General features: G+C 41.0%; 1 protein-coding gene across 3 annotated transcripts in view; it reads left to right on the top strand.

Annotated features, from left to right (window-relative positions):
* The window catches only part of LOC119728738 (calcium-transporting ATPase sarcoplasmic/endoplasmic reticulum type-like), a 99,891-nt gene that overhangs the window by 46,126 nt on the left and 32,257 nt on the right, over positions 1-21,508 (top strand). For all 3 annotated transcript variants that reach the window (XM_038201106.1, XM_038201116.1, XM_038201098.1), the window contains exons 8-12: positions 5,160-5,245; positions 5,872-5,938; positions 15,322-15,410; positions 18,562-18,739; positions 20,651-20,781. In XM_038201106.1, the coding sequence (XP_038057034.1) occupies positions 5,160-5,245; positions 5,872-5,938; positions 15,322-15,410; positions 18,562-18,739; positions 20,651-20,781 (551 nt within the window). The remainder of the gene's footprint in view (positions 1-5,159; positions 5,246-5,871; positions 5,939-15,321; positions 15,411-18,561; positions 18,740-20,650; positions 20,782-21,508) is intronic.

Here is a 21,508-nt window from a genome sequence, read left to right on the forward strand (position 1 = left end):
TTGATGTAGCCTTTTCCAAGAACGATAGGGTATTTGTACCTTCAATAACCAGGAAAGTGACAAACATTAAATCAAAATAACATTCCTTGATCTTTACCGATACCGCTTGACACTCAGTTATGTGTAATGCAATATATCCAACATTTTTGTCAAATAATAAGATGATTATTATATTTTTAAATTCGGGGGGGGGGGGGGGGGGGGGGGGGGGGGGCCGGGGGGGGGCATTTCTTCCACCAATCATTGTCATTTCAAGTATTGTTTTTTTTTTATGTGACAATACTTGGCAAAGGGCAAACTGAACCCTAACCACCAAAACCCTTCAAAATCCAACCGCATGTTTTGTTGGAATCTGTTGGAGTGAGTACTGCACTAGTAGTAACTGATTGTGCTTGACATGGGGTCAAGCATACCACCATAATCAGAGTCCAACAGTTTGGGTGTAGAGTTTACCTCATGATGTTGGATTCTGCAAGAGTGAGGAAGGTTCCAGTAGTCAAATCAATCTTGATCACTTTTCTATGCAATCAGACGATCAATTATTAATTTATTAATGCATTCATCAATCTTGCTTAATATTTTTGAGGTACCTGAACAACAATTTATCAGTTGGCCTATAAATGGATTAGTTAACCAGTTGATCATTGATCAATTCATCAATTCATCAATTCATCAATGCCAGCCCACAAGACTTTCCAACCAAGAACAACATCCCCCAGAATGCAACATTGTGCAGTTATATGACGTTCAAATCAATACCAGTCCGACCTGATGAATAACTTAAAATTTGTGATTAAGGCCAAAAAAAAAAAAATTCGGTCTCTGGTCAGACCAAAGTTCCGGAATTGACGCGGGGTCACAGATTTTTTTTTTTCTTCTTTAAGCTTGGATTGTACAGACAAGGTGGGGTACTATTTTGCTTTTTTGGTGTCGTCATTTACATTGGTGTCCTCCATAATTTGCCTTGGTGCTCTCGATAATTTGCCTTGGTGCAATTTCCAAATCCTTGGTGCTCTTTGGTAAAAAAAAATTGAGGAGGTGCGGCAATAGAGGGCGCTGTTGGAGCTACCGTGGAACATTTTGGAAAAAAAAGAAGATTGACGCGCATGATTAAAATCAACGCGCGCGCTGACCAGAGACCGACTTATTATTTTGTTTGGCCTAAACATACCGGTACTCCAATGTTTAAGCCACATTTACAAAAAAAACTGAAAGTGAGGCTTTAGTGAATAAATACGTAGTCTGGCACCATCCCATTCAATATGAAATACATTCAGCATGTTCAGGGAACACAACAAAAATGGCCAACTTGTGCATTTAAGGCCCATACATGTACATGTACATGTAGATGATGGGCTTGGCTGTTTACAATATTGAAAATCTATCAAAATCAGTCTGATTGTTTGATTTCTGCAGTTGGTTTAAAGTACTTAAAAAACCATTTACACCCTTTCAAATAAAACGTACTAATTTCACCTTCAGTACCGGTACATGTACACTGTACAAATCAGATTCAAAATATGCAAGCGAGAAATGTGATTTCAAACAAATTACTGTCCGACTGTTCACATATTTACAAATACTTTTCTTGCAATTATTTTTTCTCCGAACCATCCTCAGTCCATCACTCTGATAATGATAACCACTTGTGTCAGGGGCTAGAATGAATGAACTCACTGTATGGTGTGTCTGCCCAGCAACCGGGCTGATATTTAATTCACTCAGACTCGGTCCGTGCTCTGTGCTGGGACGCTGCGCAGTCTGGTGGAATTCCATCTTAAGGGCCGAGATGTTTAATCAAATTTGCTACGGAGTGTTTTCTTAAGAGATGTACCGGTACATGTACACTTGGGCCAGCGTTGATGCCACAAACGATAAGATCGATTTGACAAGGAAATGAGTGCTCAAAATAATTTCATTTCAGACGGTTTATTTAATTCATTGTGTAAACTGTCATGTTCCTTATTTTTTTTTCAGAGTATGGTACAGGTACAGTTCATCTCTTTATTGAATTTGTGATCCTGTCCGCAAATGTTTGCATACAGTTTTGCATTGATCCTTCCTGGATCATTACAGCCCTGAATCTGACAATTTCAGTATTTTTTTTTACTCGCCATGAGGAAGGTTGTCTGAGTATCACCTGTTCTCCACGGAGCCCTATCTCCGGTCAAACATCTAGGAATGCAAATTTATATGACGTCGTGCGCCAGCCAATCAGAGTTGACTTTACTAGTTCGTGATGTCATTTCAATCCTAAATCAGGACTAACACTATGATTGGTCGATTCGGATGCAGTGTTTTTGAAATACTACAACTGTCGGGCGCGCACAGATCTACGAAACCTAGACACGACAGTGATTGGCCGGCCCTATTATTGTCGGCATAACGCGTAACATATCGTTACAGAGCGCGTGACTGCAGACGTTTTTTGCTCAATTCACAGCATTTCTAGGTTTTATTGATAGATATGGATCATGACAAGACCCAATTCTAGAAAGTGCCCGCTGATTGGTCAAAATCTAGAGGTCAAGATGCGGTTGTCTTGCATAATTTATCAGCAAATTGGCTCACATTGCTTTGCAAGGGTCTATTATATGTACATGTAGTCTATGAGGAAAGGGGAAAGAGCATACAATAACGTACCGGTACATGTACATGTACATGTTTGTGTGTATTGGCTCAAACTTCACAGACTTGTTTCATTGAGTTAAATTTAAGCATTTTTTTTTTTAAATCAAACAAATCCCTGAATTTTGGAACTTGTTGCAGCAATTCTTTATGCACACGTAGAATCACTTTCATTGTTTCACTGAAATTCCTCAAAGATACATTGTACATGTACAGTCGAGTCTCGTTAATACAAACTCGTTCAGACCTAGCCAAATTGTTTGTTATATCAGAATTTTGTATTAAGAGGAACATCAGTCCCATTCATTGTGCACATAAATGCGCAGTCGGGACTAAGGCTTTATGTTTGTTATAACCAGAATTTTGTATTAACAGAGTTTGTACTAACGAGATTCGACTGTACTGTGAAGGAATAACAGTCAGGCAGTGTATATAATATATATACATGTACATGTACATGTATGTTGGTACGGTATTTTGCTGCCCTGTGGCAATCTATCAAGCTACAACTGTACATGTACCGTATCTTCAAGGCAGGCTTGTAAGGAGCCTTAAATTGTCAAGCAAGTTACATCGGTTGGATCACATTCATAAAATTCAATTTGAAAATGACGTTACGCAGTGACAGTTGGTGTGTATCAGACATATCAAATGATGCAGCGTGCCAAGGGGAAGAATGCAGAATGTGATGAGTTTTTGTACCTGGAGGCGCTGGAAACAATGTGACCTCATCTGGCAAAATGAGTACAAAATGGCCAGAGCTACATGTACAGGCCTGTAAAATATCTTGCACAATGGAAATCGATAGAAACTGTCAATTTGTACTTTGTACCCACGCTGTGTCAAAGTGGAGTGCCGAGTATGCAAATGAAAAACTAATAAGTGGGGAAAATGTCCTTCAGAGTCGTTTTGTGAAACTCATGTTGTGCAAAAAGATCAATTCGCTCTTTTCACACTTCCACCATGGGCATGCAGAGCCTCGATCTGGCAACTTTACACAATAAATATAGCCGGTTCAGTGATTCCCGTGTCGGGGTTCAGATCACTGAACCGGCTGTTTTTATTGTGTAAAGTTGCCAGATCGAGGCTCTGCATGCCCAATGGTGGAGTGTGAAAAGAGCGAATTACATTCGTTTCAGTCTGGAGTTCCTCATTTGTGGCAAATTAAATTTATTCTAAAATTATAATGAATTTGATATTTATAACAAGTACAAAATGATGTAGATGCGACTATGTCAAAAATTGAATGTTTAACAATTGTTGACGGCTGTGATGTGGGATGTGACATTTTTAACACCCGAGGGGCGCAAAGCACCCGAGGTGAAGCCCAGGGTGTTATGCGCCCTGAAGGTGGTTAAAAACGGCATATCCCACATCACGGCAGCCAACAATTGTTTTGTTATATCGTGCCAACAACTCAGAAAATAAGTGGTTGTAACTTACTGTCTGAGAAATAAATTAACTCACTGCGATGTAACCTTTGATAGCTGAAGGCTTTGATGTTCTGCTGGACATGAGACTTAGCGTTTGACGTTGTAGCTCTCATTGGGCAAAGCTAGCGCTCCGGCAGGTTCCACACACGCGCGCAATGCGCGCAATGAATGCAGTGCGATACCACCCTCAGTGTGTGACATGCATTTTTAGTGTCCAGACACGTGGCCGTCCTAGACCGATGGAAATACAGTATCCAAGCTCACGATATAACAGTGTCATTTGTTCCCAAATCATCTAGTCATTGAAAAGTTAACCCTAACCCCCTAGGCCCTTGTTGCTTACAACTATCCTCAATTCTCCAAAATTTTGCAACTCCGCCTAAATTTTTCAAAATTGTCAGACAGTCCTGCCTCAAAATGCCTTTATCCTCAATCCTCCAAAATCCTCCTCATCCCAAAATTTTGCACTCGTGTTTAAATGAAGGATAACCAACGCCAAATCCTTCAAAATCATCAGACAGTCCTGCCTCAAAATGCATTCATCCTCAATCCTCCAAAATCCTCTTGTGCTTCAATCACCATTCATCCTCAATCCTCCAAAATCCTCATGTGCTTCAATCACCATTCATCCTCAATCCTCCAGAATCCTCATTTGATTCCATCACCATTCATCCTCAATCCTCTAGAATCCTCCAAAACCGCCAGGAGGATTTTGGAGGAGTGAGGTGGGTTAGGGGTAATGCCTGTCTAAGGTTTAACCTTAGTCCCTTCTCATTCTTTTTGTTTTGGTGCAACTCTTGAAAGCCAGTCTCAAACAGGTGTAACAACACAATACACAGGCCAAGTCTGAATGACATGGCTAGACCGCTACGACTTGCAATTACACACTAGTCTATGGGAAGCGGCTGCCGATATGGCTTGCAATTACACACAAGTCTATGCGAAGTGGCTGTAGCCGCTTCTCATAGACTCATGTGTAATTTCCTGTCGAAGCCAAGTAAATTCAGATGCGGATATACTCTCATGCAGAATCTCGTCATTAGTCTGGTCCACCCGTCTCTGACAATTTGTTACCTTTTCTCTTGCTTACATTTATAGGTGAGAGTGTGAGTGTAATGAAGCACACGGATACCATCCCTGACACTAGAGCCGTCAACCAAGACAAGAAGAACTTGCTCTTCTCGGTAAGTTTCCTGCATCTCAGTGGTTTTGGAGTTGAGTCACTTGTCTGTGTTCTTAGTACAGCTGGCACTAAAAGAAACTAAGTAGTTTTTACAATCATCCTTGTCTGGACATTTCTCGGTGAACAAAATATCTGAAATACATGTTTTTTTCATGAAAACTTTCCAGTTCAATTTAGATGAAACAGTACCTCACTTGGGAACACTGTGTAAGAAATGACGAGAGCGCAAGCGCTGAAGTTGCACTTGGCGAGATTTTCAATGGGCATTGTAACACACAATTTAATGTACCCACTCTTGTTTTACTGTACTTTTGAGGACAATGCTTTGTGTTTCCCTTTGTCCCTGTAATATAACACTCTCCCATAGACTAAGCACACAAACTTACTACAAGAGGACCATTTCCAACAAAAGACCCAACTCCTGAGGAGTGAAAGGATCTGTAGTTCTCCCTTTGTGTGTTGGTCCTCGGGGGTTATGTACCGGTACATGTACCTGGTAGAACACGTACAATGATGCAAGCCCTGTGTTGTATGATGCACATATAGATATTGGTTTTAAATTGGACTCTCGACTCTCGACTCTTGTCTCATTTCGTCTCATTTTGTCTCCTTCCTTCTTGTCCCCAGGGTACAAACATCGCATCGGGAAAATGTGTTGGCATTGTCGTTGGCACCGGCCTGAACACAGAGATAGGTAAGTGGACTCATCAAAAAGAAAGAAGAAAAAAAATAAGTTGCTTTTCTTCCGTTTGCCTTGGGTGCTTGGGAGTATCCTAGGAGCGAGGCAAGCAGGCACTTGTCTTTATGCAAACATGAGCATGCGTTATCCAACTATCATGTCCACTTGTAATTGCAAATACATGTACATGTATGTCCAGGCTCCTTCAGAGGCTTTCGCCTGGGAGTCATTTATCTCTATTGAAATTTGATTCACATTTGGGGATGGATGATTGCATGATTTCTGTACGTTGTATGAGGATGGGGTTGGGATTGTTGTTATACTCTGAAATATATACACTGAAAACATGATTTCAGTAATATTCACAAAAAATGTCTACATAGTAGTGAAAATTGAATGAATCTTAGAAATGGAATATTACGTTTTGTAAAATGATTCTGCACTGATGGCAACCATCGCATTTCGGAAACATTGCGTGAAGTTACTCAGAATGATATATGTATACATAATACATTTACCACCGGATGACGTGTATACACGCAAAGGTTTTGCGGTATTTGGAACGGATGATGGATAAACACGCAGAGAGCAAGGCCGGAAATATCTGTCAGCGACCCGCTCGCAGCGAGCGAGGCCGGAAATATGAGTGTGCTGCCTGAGGGTGATGGCTTCAACCCGCCTAGCTTGAGGTCGAGTGAAAAGTAATCCTGCGCCTCGTTCCGTTCTTGTCAAAATAATCCCGGCGCGAACTGGTTAAGCATACGCAGCTAGCCACATGTAGGGCCAGTTGATCACTCTGTGCTTTCTAAAATACCTGGCAGATATTGTTGAAAATTATTTTTTTTGGCACTTGGAGCAAGTTTATATCCTTAAGCTCTTGAAAAAATATCTTTTTACATCAAACTGGTTGCCTCCCAACCATGCTAAAACATAAAGTGGCTCTGTCCAATTAGTATGGAGAGCCATGCTGCATCAAACTTCTGCATTGAGCATTGCTTCTCTCAGTTTCCTCCTCTATCATTTGATTGAGGAGGTCCTCCTGAGCGTCTCAACCATCCTTTGAGAAATGGGAGGATGAGTTTCAAGAATGATTGATGATTCTTAAAGGAAAACAGAAGAGGCTTGGGTAATAAAACTCTGCGGGTCGTGGGGAAGCTTCTTGCTATACCTTCCTTAGGTTCACTGGTCTTTGGAGGGAGGTGGACTCTGGACTCTAAAGTGCAGGATACTGGTTGGTTTGTACGCATGTTCACGCTTGCAACATGGTACGTTCAGGAAGCTTTTGTAATTGGCAAAGGAAGATGGTTAATAAGTCATCTTTTAAGAATTGCGTTAGAGATATTGTGCGTGTTCAGTGTCAACTTTCAGATGAATTTTGTGAAGTTTTTTAGGATGCGCAAATTGGTTAAGTCTTGGGTTCAAGTGCAAAACCCCCCCAAAACAAGAAAAACAACATAAATCTGACCCTGTGGTTGGGGTCGAAGAAGAGGAAAAAGCTGAGGAGAACATCGACTTGGGATTCGTCTACTCCAACAAGTGGATCGTCGAAATCACCCAGGCAACTAATTTTCAAGTGTTTGTTGAAAGGCAACAATTGAAATTCTTTGCCCATGTCTGTCTAATGCCGAACTCTGTGACGCAAAAAAATCCTCACTTTCGCTGTACTGAAAAAGTGCAAAGGGAAACAAGGCAGAGACGTTGAAACCCTGCGCACAGTTGTGGCAAAAACGCAGTGTGAATACAAATCCGAGCAACAGTTTCTGCGCGAATGTTTCGACCGTTGCTACTAATCTTTGGACAATTCATGGACTTACGACTCGAGTCTATGCCAAATTCGGAAGGAACTTTCTTATGGAATTTTCTAAACATATGTGTGTAGGTCCAAGGAAATGTTTGAATATTTGATTTGAGAGCAGCGTCGTCTCAAAATGGCTGGCATCATAAACTGTTAGAGCTAACGAAGGCTTCTTTGGAGTTGTTGTCAACTTTTCCTGAAATCTGATTGCATATGAATGACGTCCATCTCCCAGCTACATAAAAGTCATCTTTAATACATATGTTATCTGGGACCTTCAATTAACACAACTCTCTTGTTTCGTCCTGACTCCGGGTATATCATTTCCGTGTCTGTTTTCCTGGAGAAGTGACGCAAGTCGTACTTGTCACCTGCCTCTGACAAAAAAAAAGAGATGAATCTGGAGTTCCTTGATAAGCCTCCTAATGGATGCGGAGGATAAAACAAACACTGATGAGGCTGATAAGTGCAGGGTAGCTGAGCTTGAAATCTGATGCAGTTGATAGATTTCCTCGTGAAACTTTGACCTTACTGATGGCTTGAAGGATGCGTGCATGTACCGGTACATTAGATAGTCCACGGTTACAAATGGAGACAAAAGTTCCTTGATTGGATCCAGGATCTGATGTGGAAGTTTTAACCTTCTAAGGACACTGCCCAGCCCCTGGTGGTCAGTGACCTAAGCACAAAAATCCACTAAGCACAGCAGATATTGGTCAAGTAAAAACATAACCAGCCAAAGTGTCATGCGAAATATGTCTCTTGTGCGTTCTGGTTCTCGACTGATTTTTGCTGACGTTGACCTTTGAACCTTCCCAGGACGTTACCCTTGACTTGAGGGTCAGTGAACCAAGGCAAGTGTCCTGGAGCTGCTAAGCACAGAAGATGTTCTCAGCACAGCACGTTTGCTAAGCATAAGCAGGCTACCAGTATTGAAAAAGCATGTATAGTGGAATCTGGCGACTTTTATTGCTCTGGTGTCATTCTCACGGGCCTGCTGCACGCATTCTTAAAGCCGAGGTGTATTTGGTCGAAGGAGCCCGAAGTGCGTGCTTACGGCGCGAGTGCAACTCACGCGAGCCTGTCGCCACCGCAGAAAATGGCTGCCGCCAGATTTGTCTACATGTACCGGTATATTCAATACCATCTTTTGATGAATAAATGCTGCAGACATGTTGGAAGATTGGCAACAATAGACTGGATAGCTCAGCTCATTGACTGCCACTTGGAAATTGCAACAAAAATTGATTCAGAGTGAACATATATAGATCATTCCCTTTATTGTTTATGAACTTTGAGGACAGAACCTGTGAGGGAAATTTAACGTGGACAAAGATATTTCTATCCTTTTTTAACTTCTTGCTTGAAGCCCAGTAGCTCTATCCCCGAATTGCTTAAGTCTACATTGTACCATCTATCAGTCGTCAAAACCTTACAAACTGGTCCAGCTGTCTTGTGGATTCCGTCATCCTTGCCCTTCAAACCCCACGGTTTGCATGCCGTGCGGCCTCAGAACCTCTCATCAGCTGTTGCCAATGTTAAAAGACTGCTACATTACTGCCATCACGTTACGTCACTCAAGATGGCGGCTTGGTCTTATCAGTATGCCCCTAGAGTCATTAATCCCCGGCCAGCTAACGCCTCCTGGTATGATTTGGCCTCTGAGGCTGGGTTAGTTGAATCGATCGTTGGCGGGAATTCTGACGGCCGGTCGGCTGATTGGGTGTTGTATAATCACCGCAGTAGCTGGTCTGTCTGCGTATTGACAACTGTCGCAATCAAGGGTGCCGATGAGCTACGCATGCAAGGGCCTCAACTCCTGTCACGAGGATCTTGATTTAAGAGGAGTTTGATTGAAAGCGACCGTTTTCTCGCATTGAATTATGATTTGTGATACGGAGGAACTGTCGCTAACTCTTGGGTTATTTGTAGGGCTCAATTTTAGGAAAGTGCTTAACAAATTTGCGCTGGGTTGAATGCATCTGGTGTTTTTACCAATAAGCTTTGGAAACGGAGAATTTATTTTGAGGGGATTGAAATCACCTAAACAAATTTGATAAACGATCCTGAAAAAAAGACATTGATGTTTTGTTTGTTTGCAAAATCACAGAACTTAATTCTTGTTGGGAACATGTACATGTATGTGATGCGACCAGGCTAAATGAGTCGTTTGTCAGTAATTTTCATTTGGAGATCTGCATGTACAGGCCAAAATAGGACCACTTCATCACATCACTTCATCACCTCTCTTGGTGTTCCGACTTCCATAATTTTTGAACTAAAGATGGTATCAGCATACGGTTTTCACAGCATTAATGCTGACATTGTGCTCTTTTGAAATCTGTAAAAACAAAAAATGACCATGGTCGACAAACGACTAATTTACCGGTAGCTTGATCACATCACGTAGGCCTATGTTTCTTTTTTGTATGAAGCTTGCAAAAAATGTAAATTTACACAAAAATCTCTCTTTTAGGTTATTAAAAAACAGTGTTTAAAAAGGCTTGACTATTGGCCCATCAGTTTGAAATCAGACATTGCTGTCTTCCCTGACAAGCAATTGATCTGATGATGTGACAGTCTGGATTACAGAATCGTTGGATATTGACGTATTGATTCAAACATAAATGACATTGTACTATGTAGGTCAAGTTTTAAGTGTATTGACTGTTTGATTAGAAACGTGAATGTATTATCGATCAGCTTCCCTAAACCTGTAAATGATTTACATGTACTATAACAACTGAACATAAAACTCAGTATGGAAACAACTGATTGCTTCTGAAAATCTTTAAACTACATGTACATGTAGGAAAGACAATTCACAATCACACATGTCGGAATTTCAATGATAAGTTATTTCAGCTTTCATTTATGAGGTCGTCGTCATATTGTTGGCTTCATTAAAAAAAAAAGCCAGGTGTGCACGTTGTACTTGCACGTGTACAAAAAGCCTGTAGCGTTTCACATCAGAAATTTAAATATGTAATTGTAAGAGGGAGAGAAACATACAGAGAATCTCTTTAACGTACATTGAAATCTGTCTGTACGTGATGATATGCAGCATTCTCTGTCCTCCCTACCCATCCTTGCTGCATCTGCCTTACATTGTCAACACGCTCAATTATACTCCCTCCCCCCTCGTATTTATTTGAAGTAGAGACCAGACTGGCAGCAATTATTCTGGGAATACCACGGCCATGGTCAATAACTCTCAAGGGTCAATTAAACAACGCTGGGCCCAATTTCCGGGCTGTGCTGTCCAGAGTATTCTACGCTTATGATTACCTTTCTTTGCCCACAACGTTAATATATAGAAATCGACCCAGCGGATGAGCACAGAATGCTTAGTACATATGCTTACAAGATGCCAACAAGTAAAAGTATACGCTTACCATGCTTTTTGGGATCAAATCATTGTTGAGTTTTTTTTGGACAAACTGCTGCATTAAAGTCAGGAATGATTCCTTGTCACCTTTGTCAGGCGCGGATCCAGGATTTCTTTAGACGGGGGGCACATCTTAGAGCATTTGTTCTGAGGACTAATGCGAGAGCGGAGCGCGAAGCCCTTACGGCGTGGGGTCCGGGGCCCGCTTAAGGGCCCCGGGAAATTTTTGATTCTAGATGCTCTGTGATGCAATCTGAGGCGATTCCTGGCCCCTTTCCCCCTGAATTATTTGTGCAAAAGTTGATAAACTTGTAAGGATTTTTTTACAATATACTCTTGTTTTTACAAATTTAAAGGTACTGTGTACTTCAAAGTTGCAAACCATGTATTTTTGTCTTCATAATTTGTTGCATTGTATTTAAAAAAAAGAAGAAGAGGAATTGTATTGACTTAGATTGTAAACTGTTGCAACGGGCGATGCGCTGAGGCATTAGCTCCAAGGACTAATGCGAACGTGAAGCAGTGTCTTACGGCGTGGGGTTCGGGGCCCACTGAAGGGCCCCGGGAAATTTTTGATTCTATAGATGTTCTGTGGTGCAAACTGAGGCGATTCCTGGCCCCATTTCATCAAAATGTTGTGAAGATTATTAGGATTTTTTTTTCATTATCGCTTCGGTTTGCGGTAACACCATGTGTTTTTTTTAAATTTTTTGTTCATTGGTTTGAAATTGTACTCTTGTATTTCTTAATACAAGCCTAGTTAAGTTTCTTCTGTTCTTCACTTGATAACCAAGTATTTTCGACTGCATAATCAATTTCTTGCATTTAATTTTTGTAAAGGAATTGGATAGTCTTAGATTGTAAACTGTTTTAAGGATGCATCGGGAGATCTGCCCCGAGGACTAATAATGCAGAGCGCAATATCTGTCGGCGTGGGGTCTGGGGCCCGCTTAAGGGCCCCGGGAAAATTTTTGATAATTGGATGCTCTGTGGTGCAATCTGAGGCGATATCTGGCCCCTCTTTCCCTGAGTTATTTGAGCAAAATGTTTTAAGTTAAATAAGGATTTTTTTCATTGGTTTAATATACATGTATACTCTTGCTTTAACAAGCCTTTTAAGTTTCTTCTGTTTTTCACTTGATAACCATTTTCGTTTGCATAATTGTTTTCGTGCATTTTTGAAACGGAATTGTATAGACTTAGTTTGTAAACTTTTGCAAGGATGCTTTCAGATGTTTTGTATGTCAAGTATAAATTTTCAGTTTATCAATAAGATAAGATTTTCTACAGACATTTTTTACTGAAACGGACATGTTTTGGACTCCTTGGAAGTGCGTGGAAGAAATGCTGGCAAATTGTTATACGAAAACACACCCCTTGACCAATAGTGTGGTCCAAAGAGCAGCGTTCAACCACGGATCTGATCCGTGGTTCAACGTGTATGTCGCGCTCATCGCGCTAAACACAGCACATCGGCCGTCACACGTGCGTGTTTTTCGTACCGGTGCGTACGCTCATATGAATCGCATTTCATAATCCATATAGGCCTACCATGCAGGGTTATGTATGGATACGTACGGTGGGATCGCGGTTTACTTCGAAGCTACTCGAGTTCCCTGTGTCATACGGCCACTACACAATGTTTGCAGGCCGCTGATGTTTAATATCGGCGCCGGCATTTTTGTTAGAAGGTTGCCCTCCTCCTTCCCTCCATTTCTCTCACCTCCACCTCTTTTTCCCTCCTGTTTTATTCATTTTTTTTTTTTGTGGACTCAATTTGACGGGGGGCACGTGCCCCCGCGGCCCACCCCTGGATCCGCGCCTGTTTGTCAAAGTTGAATTTTATTGTTTGATGTTTTGACATGGTAAATTTTTCTAAATATGCAGTACATGTACGTGTACACACGTGCATTTCATTACTTGATAAGGAAACTTAAGGTTTTTAAAGATTGAAAATTTGAAATTAGTGATGATGAATCAAATTGTGCTCAAATTTTGCTGTCTTTTCAAGGAGTACATGTACATGTGCATTCATTTTGGTAAATATTTTTTTTTGCATTGGGCACATTGTGCCTTGTATGATGGTTGACGCGATTTCACCAGAAGTTTCGGCAACATGGAATTACGTCTTGAAGATTGAGGACTGCAAGGAATGTTTTAAAAGTCAGGATGTTAGGAAGTTTCTCCCTGTCTGCTGAGCTCTTCTGTTGACCGACCAAACACACCACTCTGTTGGTTCTAATATAAAAGAGTCTATACATTTGTACACGTATGTGCATGCTCTGTCATGAGATAATGAGTAGTAAATATATCACAGGGGTATCTCCTGGTTTGAGATAGTAACTGCATTACAGGAATATCAGCTTCTTATCAGATTCATTAACTCTATGTACATGTATTGTACATAATGGGTGCAATAGAATGCTAACTGCATAGACTTGATATACATGTAGTCTGCATCACTGCTACCGGTACACATGTTGAGTCAGAGAACGACTAATGAGTTTTTGTCAGTATGACACCTGATATAAGGTCAATTAATTTAAATATTTAAGTGTGTATATAACAGCACTGCATTCCATATGTGTACTTCAGATTTAGTCCAATCAGACTACCAGGAAGGTAGTATTGTCTCATGTATATTAACACCAAACAATTGTCTCACCCTTAAAATGGAATTTGGACAATTGTAAGCTGCATACACACACATATATTTTTGGTTTTTGAAGCGCATTGAGGTGTCGTTGAAATCTTGGAAGGAGCTAGAACATAAAGTCTGTGGATCCCAAGGATTTAAAATAATGCAAGCACAAAGTAAAAAATGTTAAGACTTGGCATACAAGAGTAAGAAAAGATTAAATCCTCCAAAATCCTCTTTGCAAAATGGAGGATTTTGCAGGATTGATACTATTGTGGCTGATTTTGGAGGATGCACTGTGTCAAGGTCTTGGGCCGAACCTTGTGTTGTTTATGCTCAGCCGTGAGCATAAATTTAGGCCTACATTATACTTGAAATCCTCCGCACTGCTCCAGCATGCCACTGGCTATGCCTCAACATACCGGTATTGACTGCTACATGTATTGCTAGAGGATTTCGCAGGATTGAGGCAGTATGCAATTTGAGGCAGTTGGAGGATTTTGCAGGATTGAGGTTGCATCCTAGCAAAAAATGCCTAGGGAGTTAGGGTTAAAGGAGGTCATGGGTTCGAGTCCCACCTGAGTAATCTTCTGAATTTTTTTCTCCCATGCCCTTGGACAACACTGAGTATGGGTGTTTATAAAAAACACAACCGTCAGTAAAGGACAAACCCCATCAGAACATTTAGAAGATATTCATGTGATGTGCTGTGACAGAAATATTAGCCAGACATCACGGGGACGTAATCGTTTGACATCAGTAGCACCAAATGGCGTCAGAATCTTATTAAGGATTTTTTTTTTTTCTTTTTTCCTTTGTCGGGAATTCAATGCAAACATTTGCCGTTGCTGTCGGCCGTAAGCTGAGTCAATAATGGCTTGCAAATGTGTAAACCGATCATAATTACAATTGGCAGCGTCGAAAATGAGAAACAGGTGCTCTTGTGAATGCATCGCGGAGACTTGTACAGTTTGTACGTATGCAAAGAGGAGTCTGAAGGTGAATCGCTTTGATAATCGCGGTGGGGTTTCTATGGGGATGAATGCTTAAAGGCGCCGTCTTGTCACTTGAGATTTCGCATTAAAGGGGCGTTGTGTTGTGTCTGCAGAAAAGAATCTGGCAGAATGTTGATATCAAGATGTACCGGTAGACTGGGCTGGTATAACACACACGGTCTGGTAGATTGTCATTAATTTAAAAAAAAGTAACTGTATATTATATTCCTAGAAGACAAAATTGACCTACCACTAAATTCACTGCAAGTTTTGATATGGGGGAATGTTATAATTCATCTATAGGCAAGTTGAAGTTTAATCTTGTCATGTACTGAAGTGTGGAATCTTTGGTTGAATGTGGAGCCATAGATGTTTCTGATGCCAAGTCATATGGTGCCCTGAAAACAAATTATATTGCTTTAAAGGTAGCGACCATCATTTGTATTTTGTGCATTATGTTCGTTTGAAGCAAAAAAAGTGCTCAAAATCTAAAGAAGGGTGATGAACAACTAACTTGATGAAGTTTCAGCTCACAATGTTAGTTCTGACTGTTTATCTCTTTCTTTTATGTGTTCATTTCAGGCAAGATTCGGACAGAGATGGTTGAGACTGAGACTGAGCGAACCCCCCTGCAGCAGAAATTGGACGAGTTTGGAGAACAGCTGTCTAAGGTATGTACCGGGTATTCTGGGCTAGAGACTGAGAGTAGTATTCTTGTCGAGTACTCATGAGTCAATCACAAGTCAGTCACATGTCCATCACAAGTCAGTCACAAGTCAGTCACAAGTCAATCACAAGTCAATCACAAGTCAATCACAAGTCAGACACAAGTCAGTCACAAGTCAATCACAAGTCAAGCACAAGTCAATCACAAGTCAGTCACAAGTCAGTCACAAGTCAATCACAAGTCAAGCACAAGTCAATCACAAGTCAGACACAAGTCAGTCACAAGTCAATCACAAGTCAAGCACAAGTCAGTCACCGGTCAGTCACAGGTCAGTCACAGGTCAGTCACAGGCCAGTCACAAGTCAATCACAATTCAGTCACAAGTCAGTCACAAGTCAGTCACAAGTCAGTCACAAGTCGATCACAAGTCGATCACAAGTCAATCACAAGTCAATCACAAGTCAATCACAAGTCAGTCACAAGTCAGTCACAAGTCAGTCACAAGTCAGTCACAAGTCAATCACAAGTCAATCACAAGTCAATCACAAGTCAGTCACAAGTCAGTCCCAAGTCAGTCACAAGTCATTCACAAGTCAATCACAAGTCAATCACAAAGTCCGTCACAAGTCATGCAGTCTTAAAAGTCAATTCATGAGCTGTTCAGGTGAACGATGACTAAGGCATTCCAGTGTTATTGTTCGTCCACTGTTACTTGTGACTGGGCTTGTGAAAAGGACTTGTGATTTATGTGATTTACTTGCGACTGGACTTGACGACAACACTGGTGGTGACCAGCTACTGTAGTGGATTGTGACAAAGACATTCCCTGATTATATTTCATTCCCTGTTGCTTGTGGCCATGTTAAAGGGAACGTACATCATTGGCTTTTGCTGTAATTTTCAGAAATGAACTATTTGAGGGGTTAGTATAATAGATCAAATATTCTACACTGATGCATGTTTGAAGTTTTGTGTTCGAAAATGCTGAAAAAACAAAGAAAAACATAAATTGTCAAGTAGTCTGGTTCCCGGACTCCACTAAAGATGAAATGAATCAATTTATAGCTGCCGGAAAATTGTAAGGTAAGGGAACCGGTCTAGCTGGCCTGCACCACCCGTTCATGAACACGTAACCAATAGCAAACAAAATTTGGACTGAAAAAAAGGTAAATTTGGAGCAGTAGTTGAAAAATAGTTAGGTTTTTCCAACAGTGGCCGACCACTGTTGGAAATGTATACAAAAACACCATTTTCTTGAAAATGACTTCACACCAGGTGCCATAATTTTACAGGATGCTTTAGACTGTCATTTACCAACATCCTACTAAGGTATTTCGTAAAAACTTGGTAGTTTTATTTTTGGATGTTTGCAAATGTTGTATATTCCCTTTAACTGGTGATTTGACTCGTGAATTGACTTTGTTAGGTCTGTGATTTCAACTCCGAGAATTAGGATCAGTTTCAGAAGGGCAACAATTGGTAGATTTATGGGTCATCACATAGTGTTATTGCAACCCTCTATCTACGGCAAGAAATATTACGTGTTTGGTGAATATTATCTTCTTGCAATAATGCCTCAACAAAATACACGATCATGTGTAACGTAATGAGGAATACAACTAAGGACTTGCACATGTAAACTGTTCGAGCTTGGACATATGCAAACAATAGCATGATTGTTGTAAAGCGATGCCAGTACATGTACAAGTACATATCCCGAATTTATATCCATGTTTGTTTTGTTTCTAGTCCTTGTTTATGTTCCTTGTTTATGTTCCTTGTTTTGTGACCTTAGTGCATGGCAGCCTATGATGAACTTCCCGTCCGATGTTGTTCCTCTTTGGAACATCCTGAAGATGCTCATAATTCCTCGTTCTGAGGCTGATGTGTACATGCACGTTCTGTGCCCCACCCCCCCCCCCCCCACAAAAAAATTGTTTCTTCTATTAAATTTGAAGGAAAATGTACTTCATGTAGTACGTTGTCACAACTCTTCCCAATTTCAAATTTTTTTCTTATAAGCCGTGGCTTCATTCCAGCAACGACTTTATCCGTGGCTCCAAAATACACTCAAGTTTGCCTAATATTTTGAGCTCCTTGTGCGAAACAGAGAGGGTGCTTTTTTACTACTTTTGAGAGTTCCAGTGCGGGCACACGATCAGAGATGCCAACATTTACGATTTAGGCGTAATTTATAAGATTTGTTCACCCTGATTATGATTGTACGATCCTTATATGATTTTCTACGATTTTCCAAGATTTTACATGAATAAAATAATGTTTGCACAATTTGTATTACATGTACCGGGTAGTATCTTGACTCCTATTTTTGCATAGCGTGTATTAATAAAATGGGAATTTGGTATCAGACTATTGGGTGTGCGATTTTTAGTGCATGAAAGAGCGCCGACATGTAGTGTGGGCACAAAAACGTCCTCACTTAAAGTAAAAGAGCCCAATTGGGCGTAATAAATAATAGTCTGGTTTCCCAAGTGTACACATAGGCAATACATGGAAGTAGGTTGGAAACCAGTTACGGACAGTAAAACCAAAATTGCCCCAACAGTTTGCGCGTGCCCTGGGGGGCGGTGAATTGAACATTTTTCTGTGGCAATTGAACGTTGTAGTGTTTTCATTTTGCGGATCAAAGAACAAACAACGATGGCTTCACTTCACCAGAAGTTTAAAGATGAGTACAGCAAAAAGTGGGATTTTGTTGTGAAATCTGTTCGTGGGGAAAAATGTGCATTCTGCAACATATGTCGCTGTGACATTTTTTTCGATTTTTCAACAGGTTTTATGTTATGTCTTGTTTTCAGCAGGTGTCTTTTTCAATTTTGAATGTTGGCATCTCTGCACAATGCATTCGCGTACTGGTTCGCACAACTAATTCTATTCTGAATTTGCGCAAAGCCATAGCGTCTTTGCGTAAGTGTCGGGCAACTTTCGCAGTATTTTTCGAATGTCTGTCCCTGTGGTCTCTCCCAACTCTTCCTTTTGTACATTTGAGGGGGAACTTGTAAACGGAGCCCATCGGCAGGAGTCTAAAACTCTAAGAAGAAAACAAAAATTCTGAAGTCAAAGCCCAAGACAAAGTAGAGATTTAAGAAGCCGCTCAAGCACCTCCAGCAACTTCTTCAATTACTTTGTTTCAGGTGATCTCCATCATCTGCGTTGCCGTCTGGGCCATCAACATTGGCCACTTCTCCGACCCCTCTCACGGTGGTTCCTGGGTGCGGGGCGCCATCTACTACTTCAAGATTGCCGTGGCTCTGGCCGTCGCAGCTATCCCAGAAGGCCTGCCTACAGTCATCACCACGTGCCTGGCCCTCGGTAAGTCCTAAATCAGTCTGCGTTAGCTGGTAAGTTCATTCAGGTAGCTTGTGAGATGCTTTTGCCTTGTAATTGGGCCCCCAGTTGCTCAGCTCTATAGAGCCTTTGCATAGAGTGGCCATGTTAGCTGGTGAGTTCATTCAGGTAGCTTGTGAGATGCTTTTGCCTTGTAATTGGGCCCCCAGTTGCTCAGCTCTATAGAGCCTTTGCATAGAGTGGCCATCTTGGGGCACTGTGGTCCAGTGGTTACTGTGTTTGATTGATGTGCCGTCCTACATAGTGTTTATGTTCTTGGGCAAGACACTTTACTACAGTTGCCTCTCTCCACCCAGGAGTATAAATCTTGAGCTGATACATAGGAAAATGTTCTCATGGCCTAATGAACAGGGTGTTACAACTGATAAAGTAGTAACCAACGAATAATGCATCACCAACCGATAATGTCACACAAATTGACCGATACTGTATCACTAACCGATAATGTAACAGCAATTGACTGATAATAACAACAAAGCATTTGTAAGGCGCACAGTATCTGACAATAATAGTCATTCAAAGGCGCCGGTCAGTGAAAAGTCAGTGTGTGTGAAGGTAGAGGTCATTGTGTGTGAGAAAGAAACTAATTGAAGAGGTGGGTCTTAAGTTGGCGTGTGAAGAGAGATAATTGGTGTATTGCCCTTAACTCGTCTGGTAACGAGTTCCAGAGACGTGGTGCAGAGCTGGAAAATGCACGGTCTCCGTAGGTCGCCAAACGAGTCTTCGGGACAAACAGTATATTGGATGACGACGACCTCAGACCTGGTCTCAGTTGACGATGTTGAACCATTTCCTTCAGATACAGTGGGGCTAAACCATGAAGAGCTTTGAAAGTAAGAAGGAGAACTGTGTAATGGATGCGGTACTGGATTGGTAGCCAATGAAGTTTGCGCAAGATGGGTGATAGTGTAGTACATTCTACAGCCCTGCAACTTTTTCTCGGATCCGCTGATTTCCTTGGTTTTTTTTACTTCTAATGAATGCCATTGCAAATTGAAAAACACTGTACAAAGTCTTGTGTGGTTTGGAAATTTGCTTGTTTTGTCTTAACTCCAAGTTGCATGCCTGACTACACTATCTGTCAATATTTGTTACATTATCGGTTAGTGATACAAAATCGGTCAATTTTTGTGACATTATCGGTTGGTGATACGTTATTTGTTGGTTACTACATTACCAGTTGTAACAAGGGGTAATAATTGTGAAGCGCCACAAGATCTTTGATATAAAGCGCTGTATAAGCACCATATTCTCTAACATTTCCTTAACCCTAACCCCTTGGGTATTTTTACTAGAAAGTATCCTGAATCTGGCAAAATCCATCAATTTTGCCATGCAAAAAAAATTGTTGGTGGCCAGTAAGTCCATCAGAATCCACCAGTTAGGCGGGAGTAAATCTGTTGCGATCCTGAATCCATCAAAGGCCCCCAACTGCTCAATATGGAGGTATCCTGAATCCATCAAAATCCTGGAGTAACGCTAGGCTTACTGTGCTGAATCCATCAAAATCCCCCAACTTTTTCAATTTGGAGGTATCCTGAATCTGCCAAAATCCTCCAAAACAGGGGTGTGGATTTTGATGGATTCAGGTACGTTAGGGTTAAAGATCATTTAACATGTAAGAGTTTATTATCTTGTTCGTGTGCTGTATTTTGTGTGTAGACGGTTATCATCTGTGTCCCTTGGACATTGGGAAGTTAACTCATTAATAAGTAACAGATTGTGCTAAAAATAAAAAGGCCTAACTGGAAAATTGCTCAAAGTGAAAGTAAATGCCACTATCTGTTCTCATCGTCAGCAAATAACTACTGTACTGGTACTCGCACATTTTGATGATGAAAATAATGACTTTCTTTTTGTATCCTCAACCGTTAGGTACCCGTCGTATGGCTAAGAAGAATGCCATTGTTAGAAGCCTGCCCTCTGTTGAAACCCTCGGCTGTACGTCAGTCATCTGCTCTGATAAGACAGGAACCCTCACAACCAATCAGATGTCTGTCAGTAGAGTAAGTGGCCCCCATTTTGAAAATTCCTTGCTGGAGTCATTCTCCGAATCCTGACTTCATTTCCAGCTGTGGGCCGTCTCAACCTTGATAAACACATCGTTGTCGGCACCACGAACTGAAACTCACGCGCAAGTGATCTGATATACCGTGCCCTCTGGAGACGTGCACACAATAGGGAACAAAAGATTGTATACATGTACGTCTCCACAGGGCAATTTCTATAGATGAATACGTCTCCACGAGATTTTCACGAAATAGATATATAGATTTTACTCAAAAAGTAGGAATTTCCAAGGTGTGTTGATTTGTCGCAAATGGAAGAGTTTTAGAAAAGGGATATTAAGTCCGAATTTCAGCCAAGGAAATTAATTCTGGTTAAAATAAGAGCATTTTGAAACTTCACTTTCAAACTCGAAAACTTTACTACATGAGAACAAAGAAATGTCTCCACAAGAATACAAATTTCAGTATGCGTGGAGTGTTAGTTTGTGAAAACCAGGTTATTGTTTCACATAGTCCTTAAAAATGTCTTAAGTGGTTGATGTGCTTGCAGCCTATGATGAACTTCCTATCCGACCTTGTTCCTTGGAACATGCTGAAGATTTCCATAATTCCTCGTTCTGAGGCAGATGCAAAGCCAAGCAGTGTTTTAAGCCCCAAACTTGCATTGAGGGCATGTGAGATTAACCAAAACAATGTTGTACCCATTTGAGTAATCGTCATAACA

This window comes from Patiria miniata, unplaced genomic scaffold, assembly GCF_015706575.1.
Source record: "Patiria miniata isolate m_02_andy unplaced genomic scaffold, ASM1570657v1 HiC_scaffold_1, whole genome shotgun sequence".
Classification (NCBI taxonomy): Eukaryota; Metazoa; Echinodermata; class Asteroidea; order Valvatida; family Asterinidae; genus Patiria; species Patiria miniata.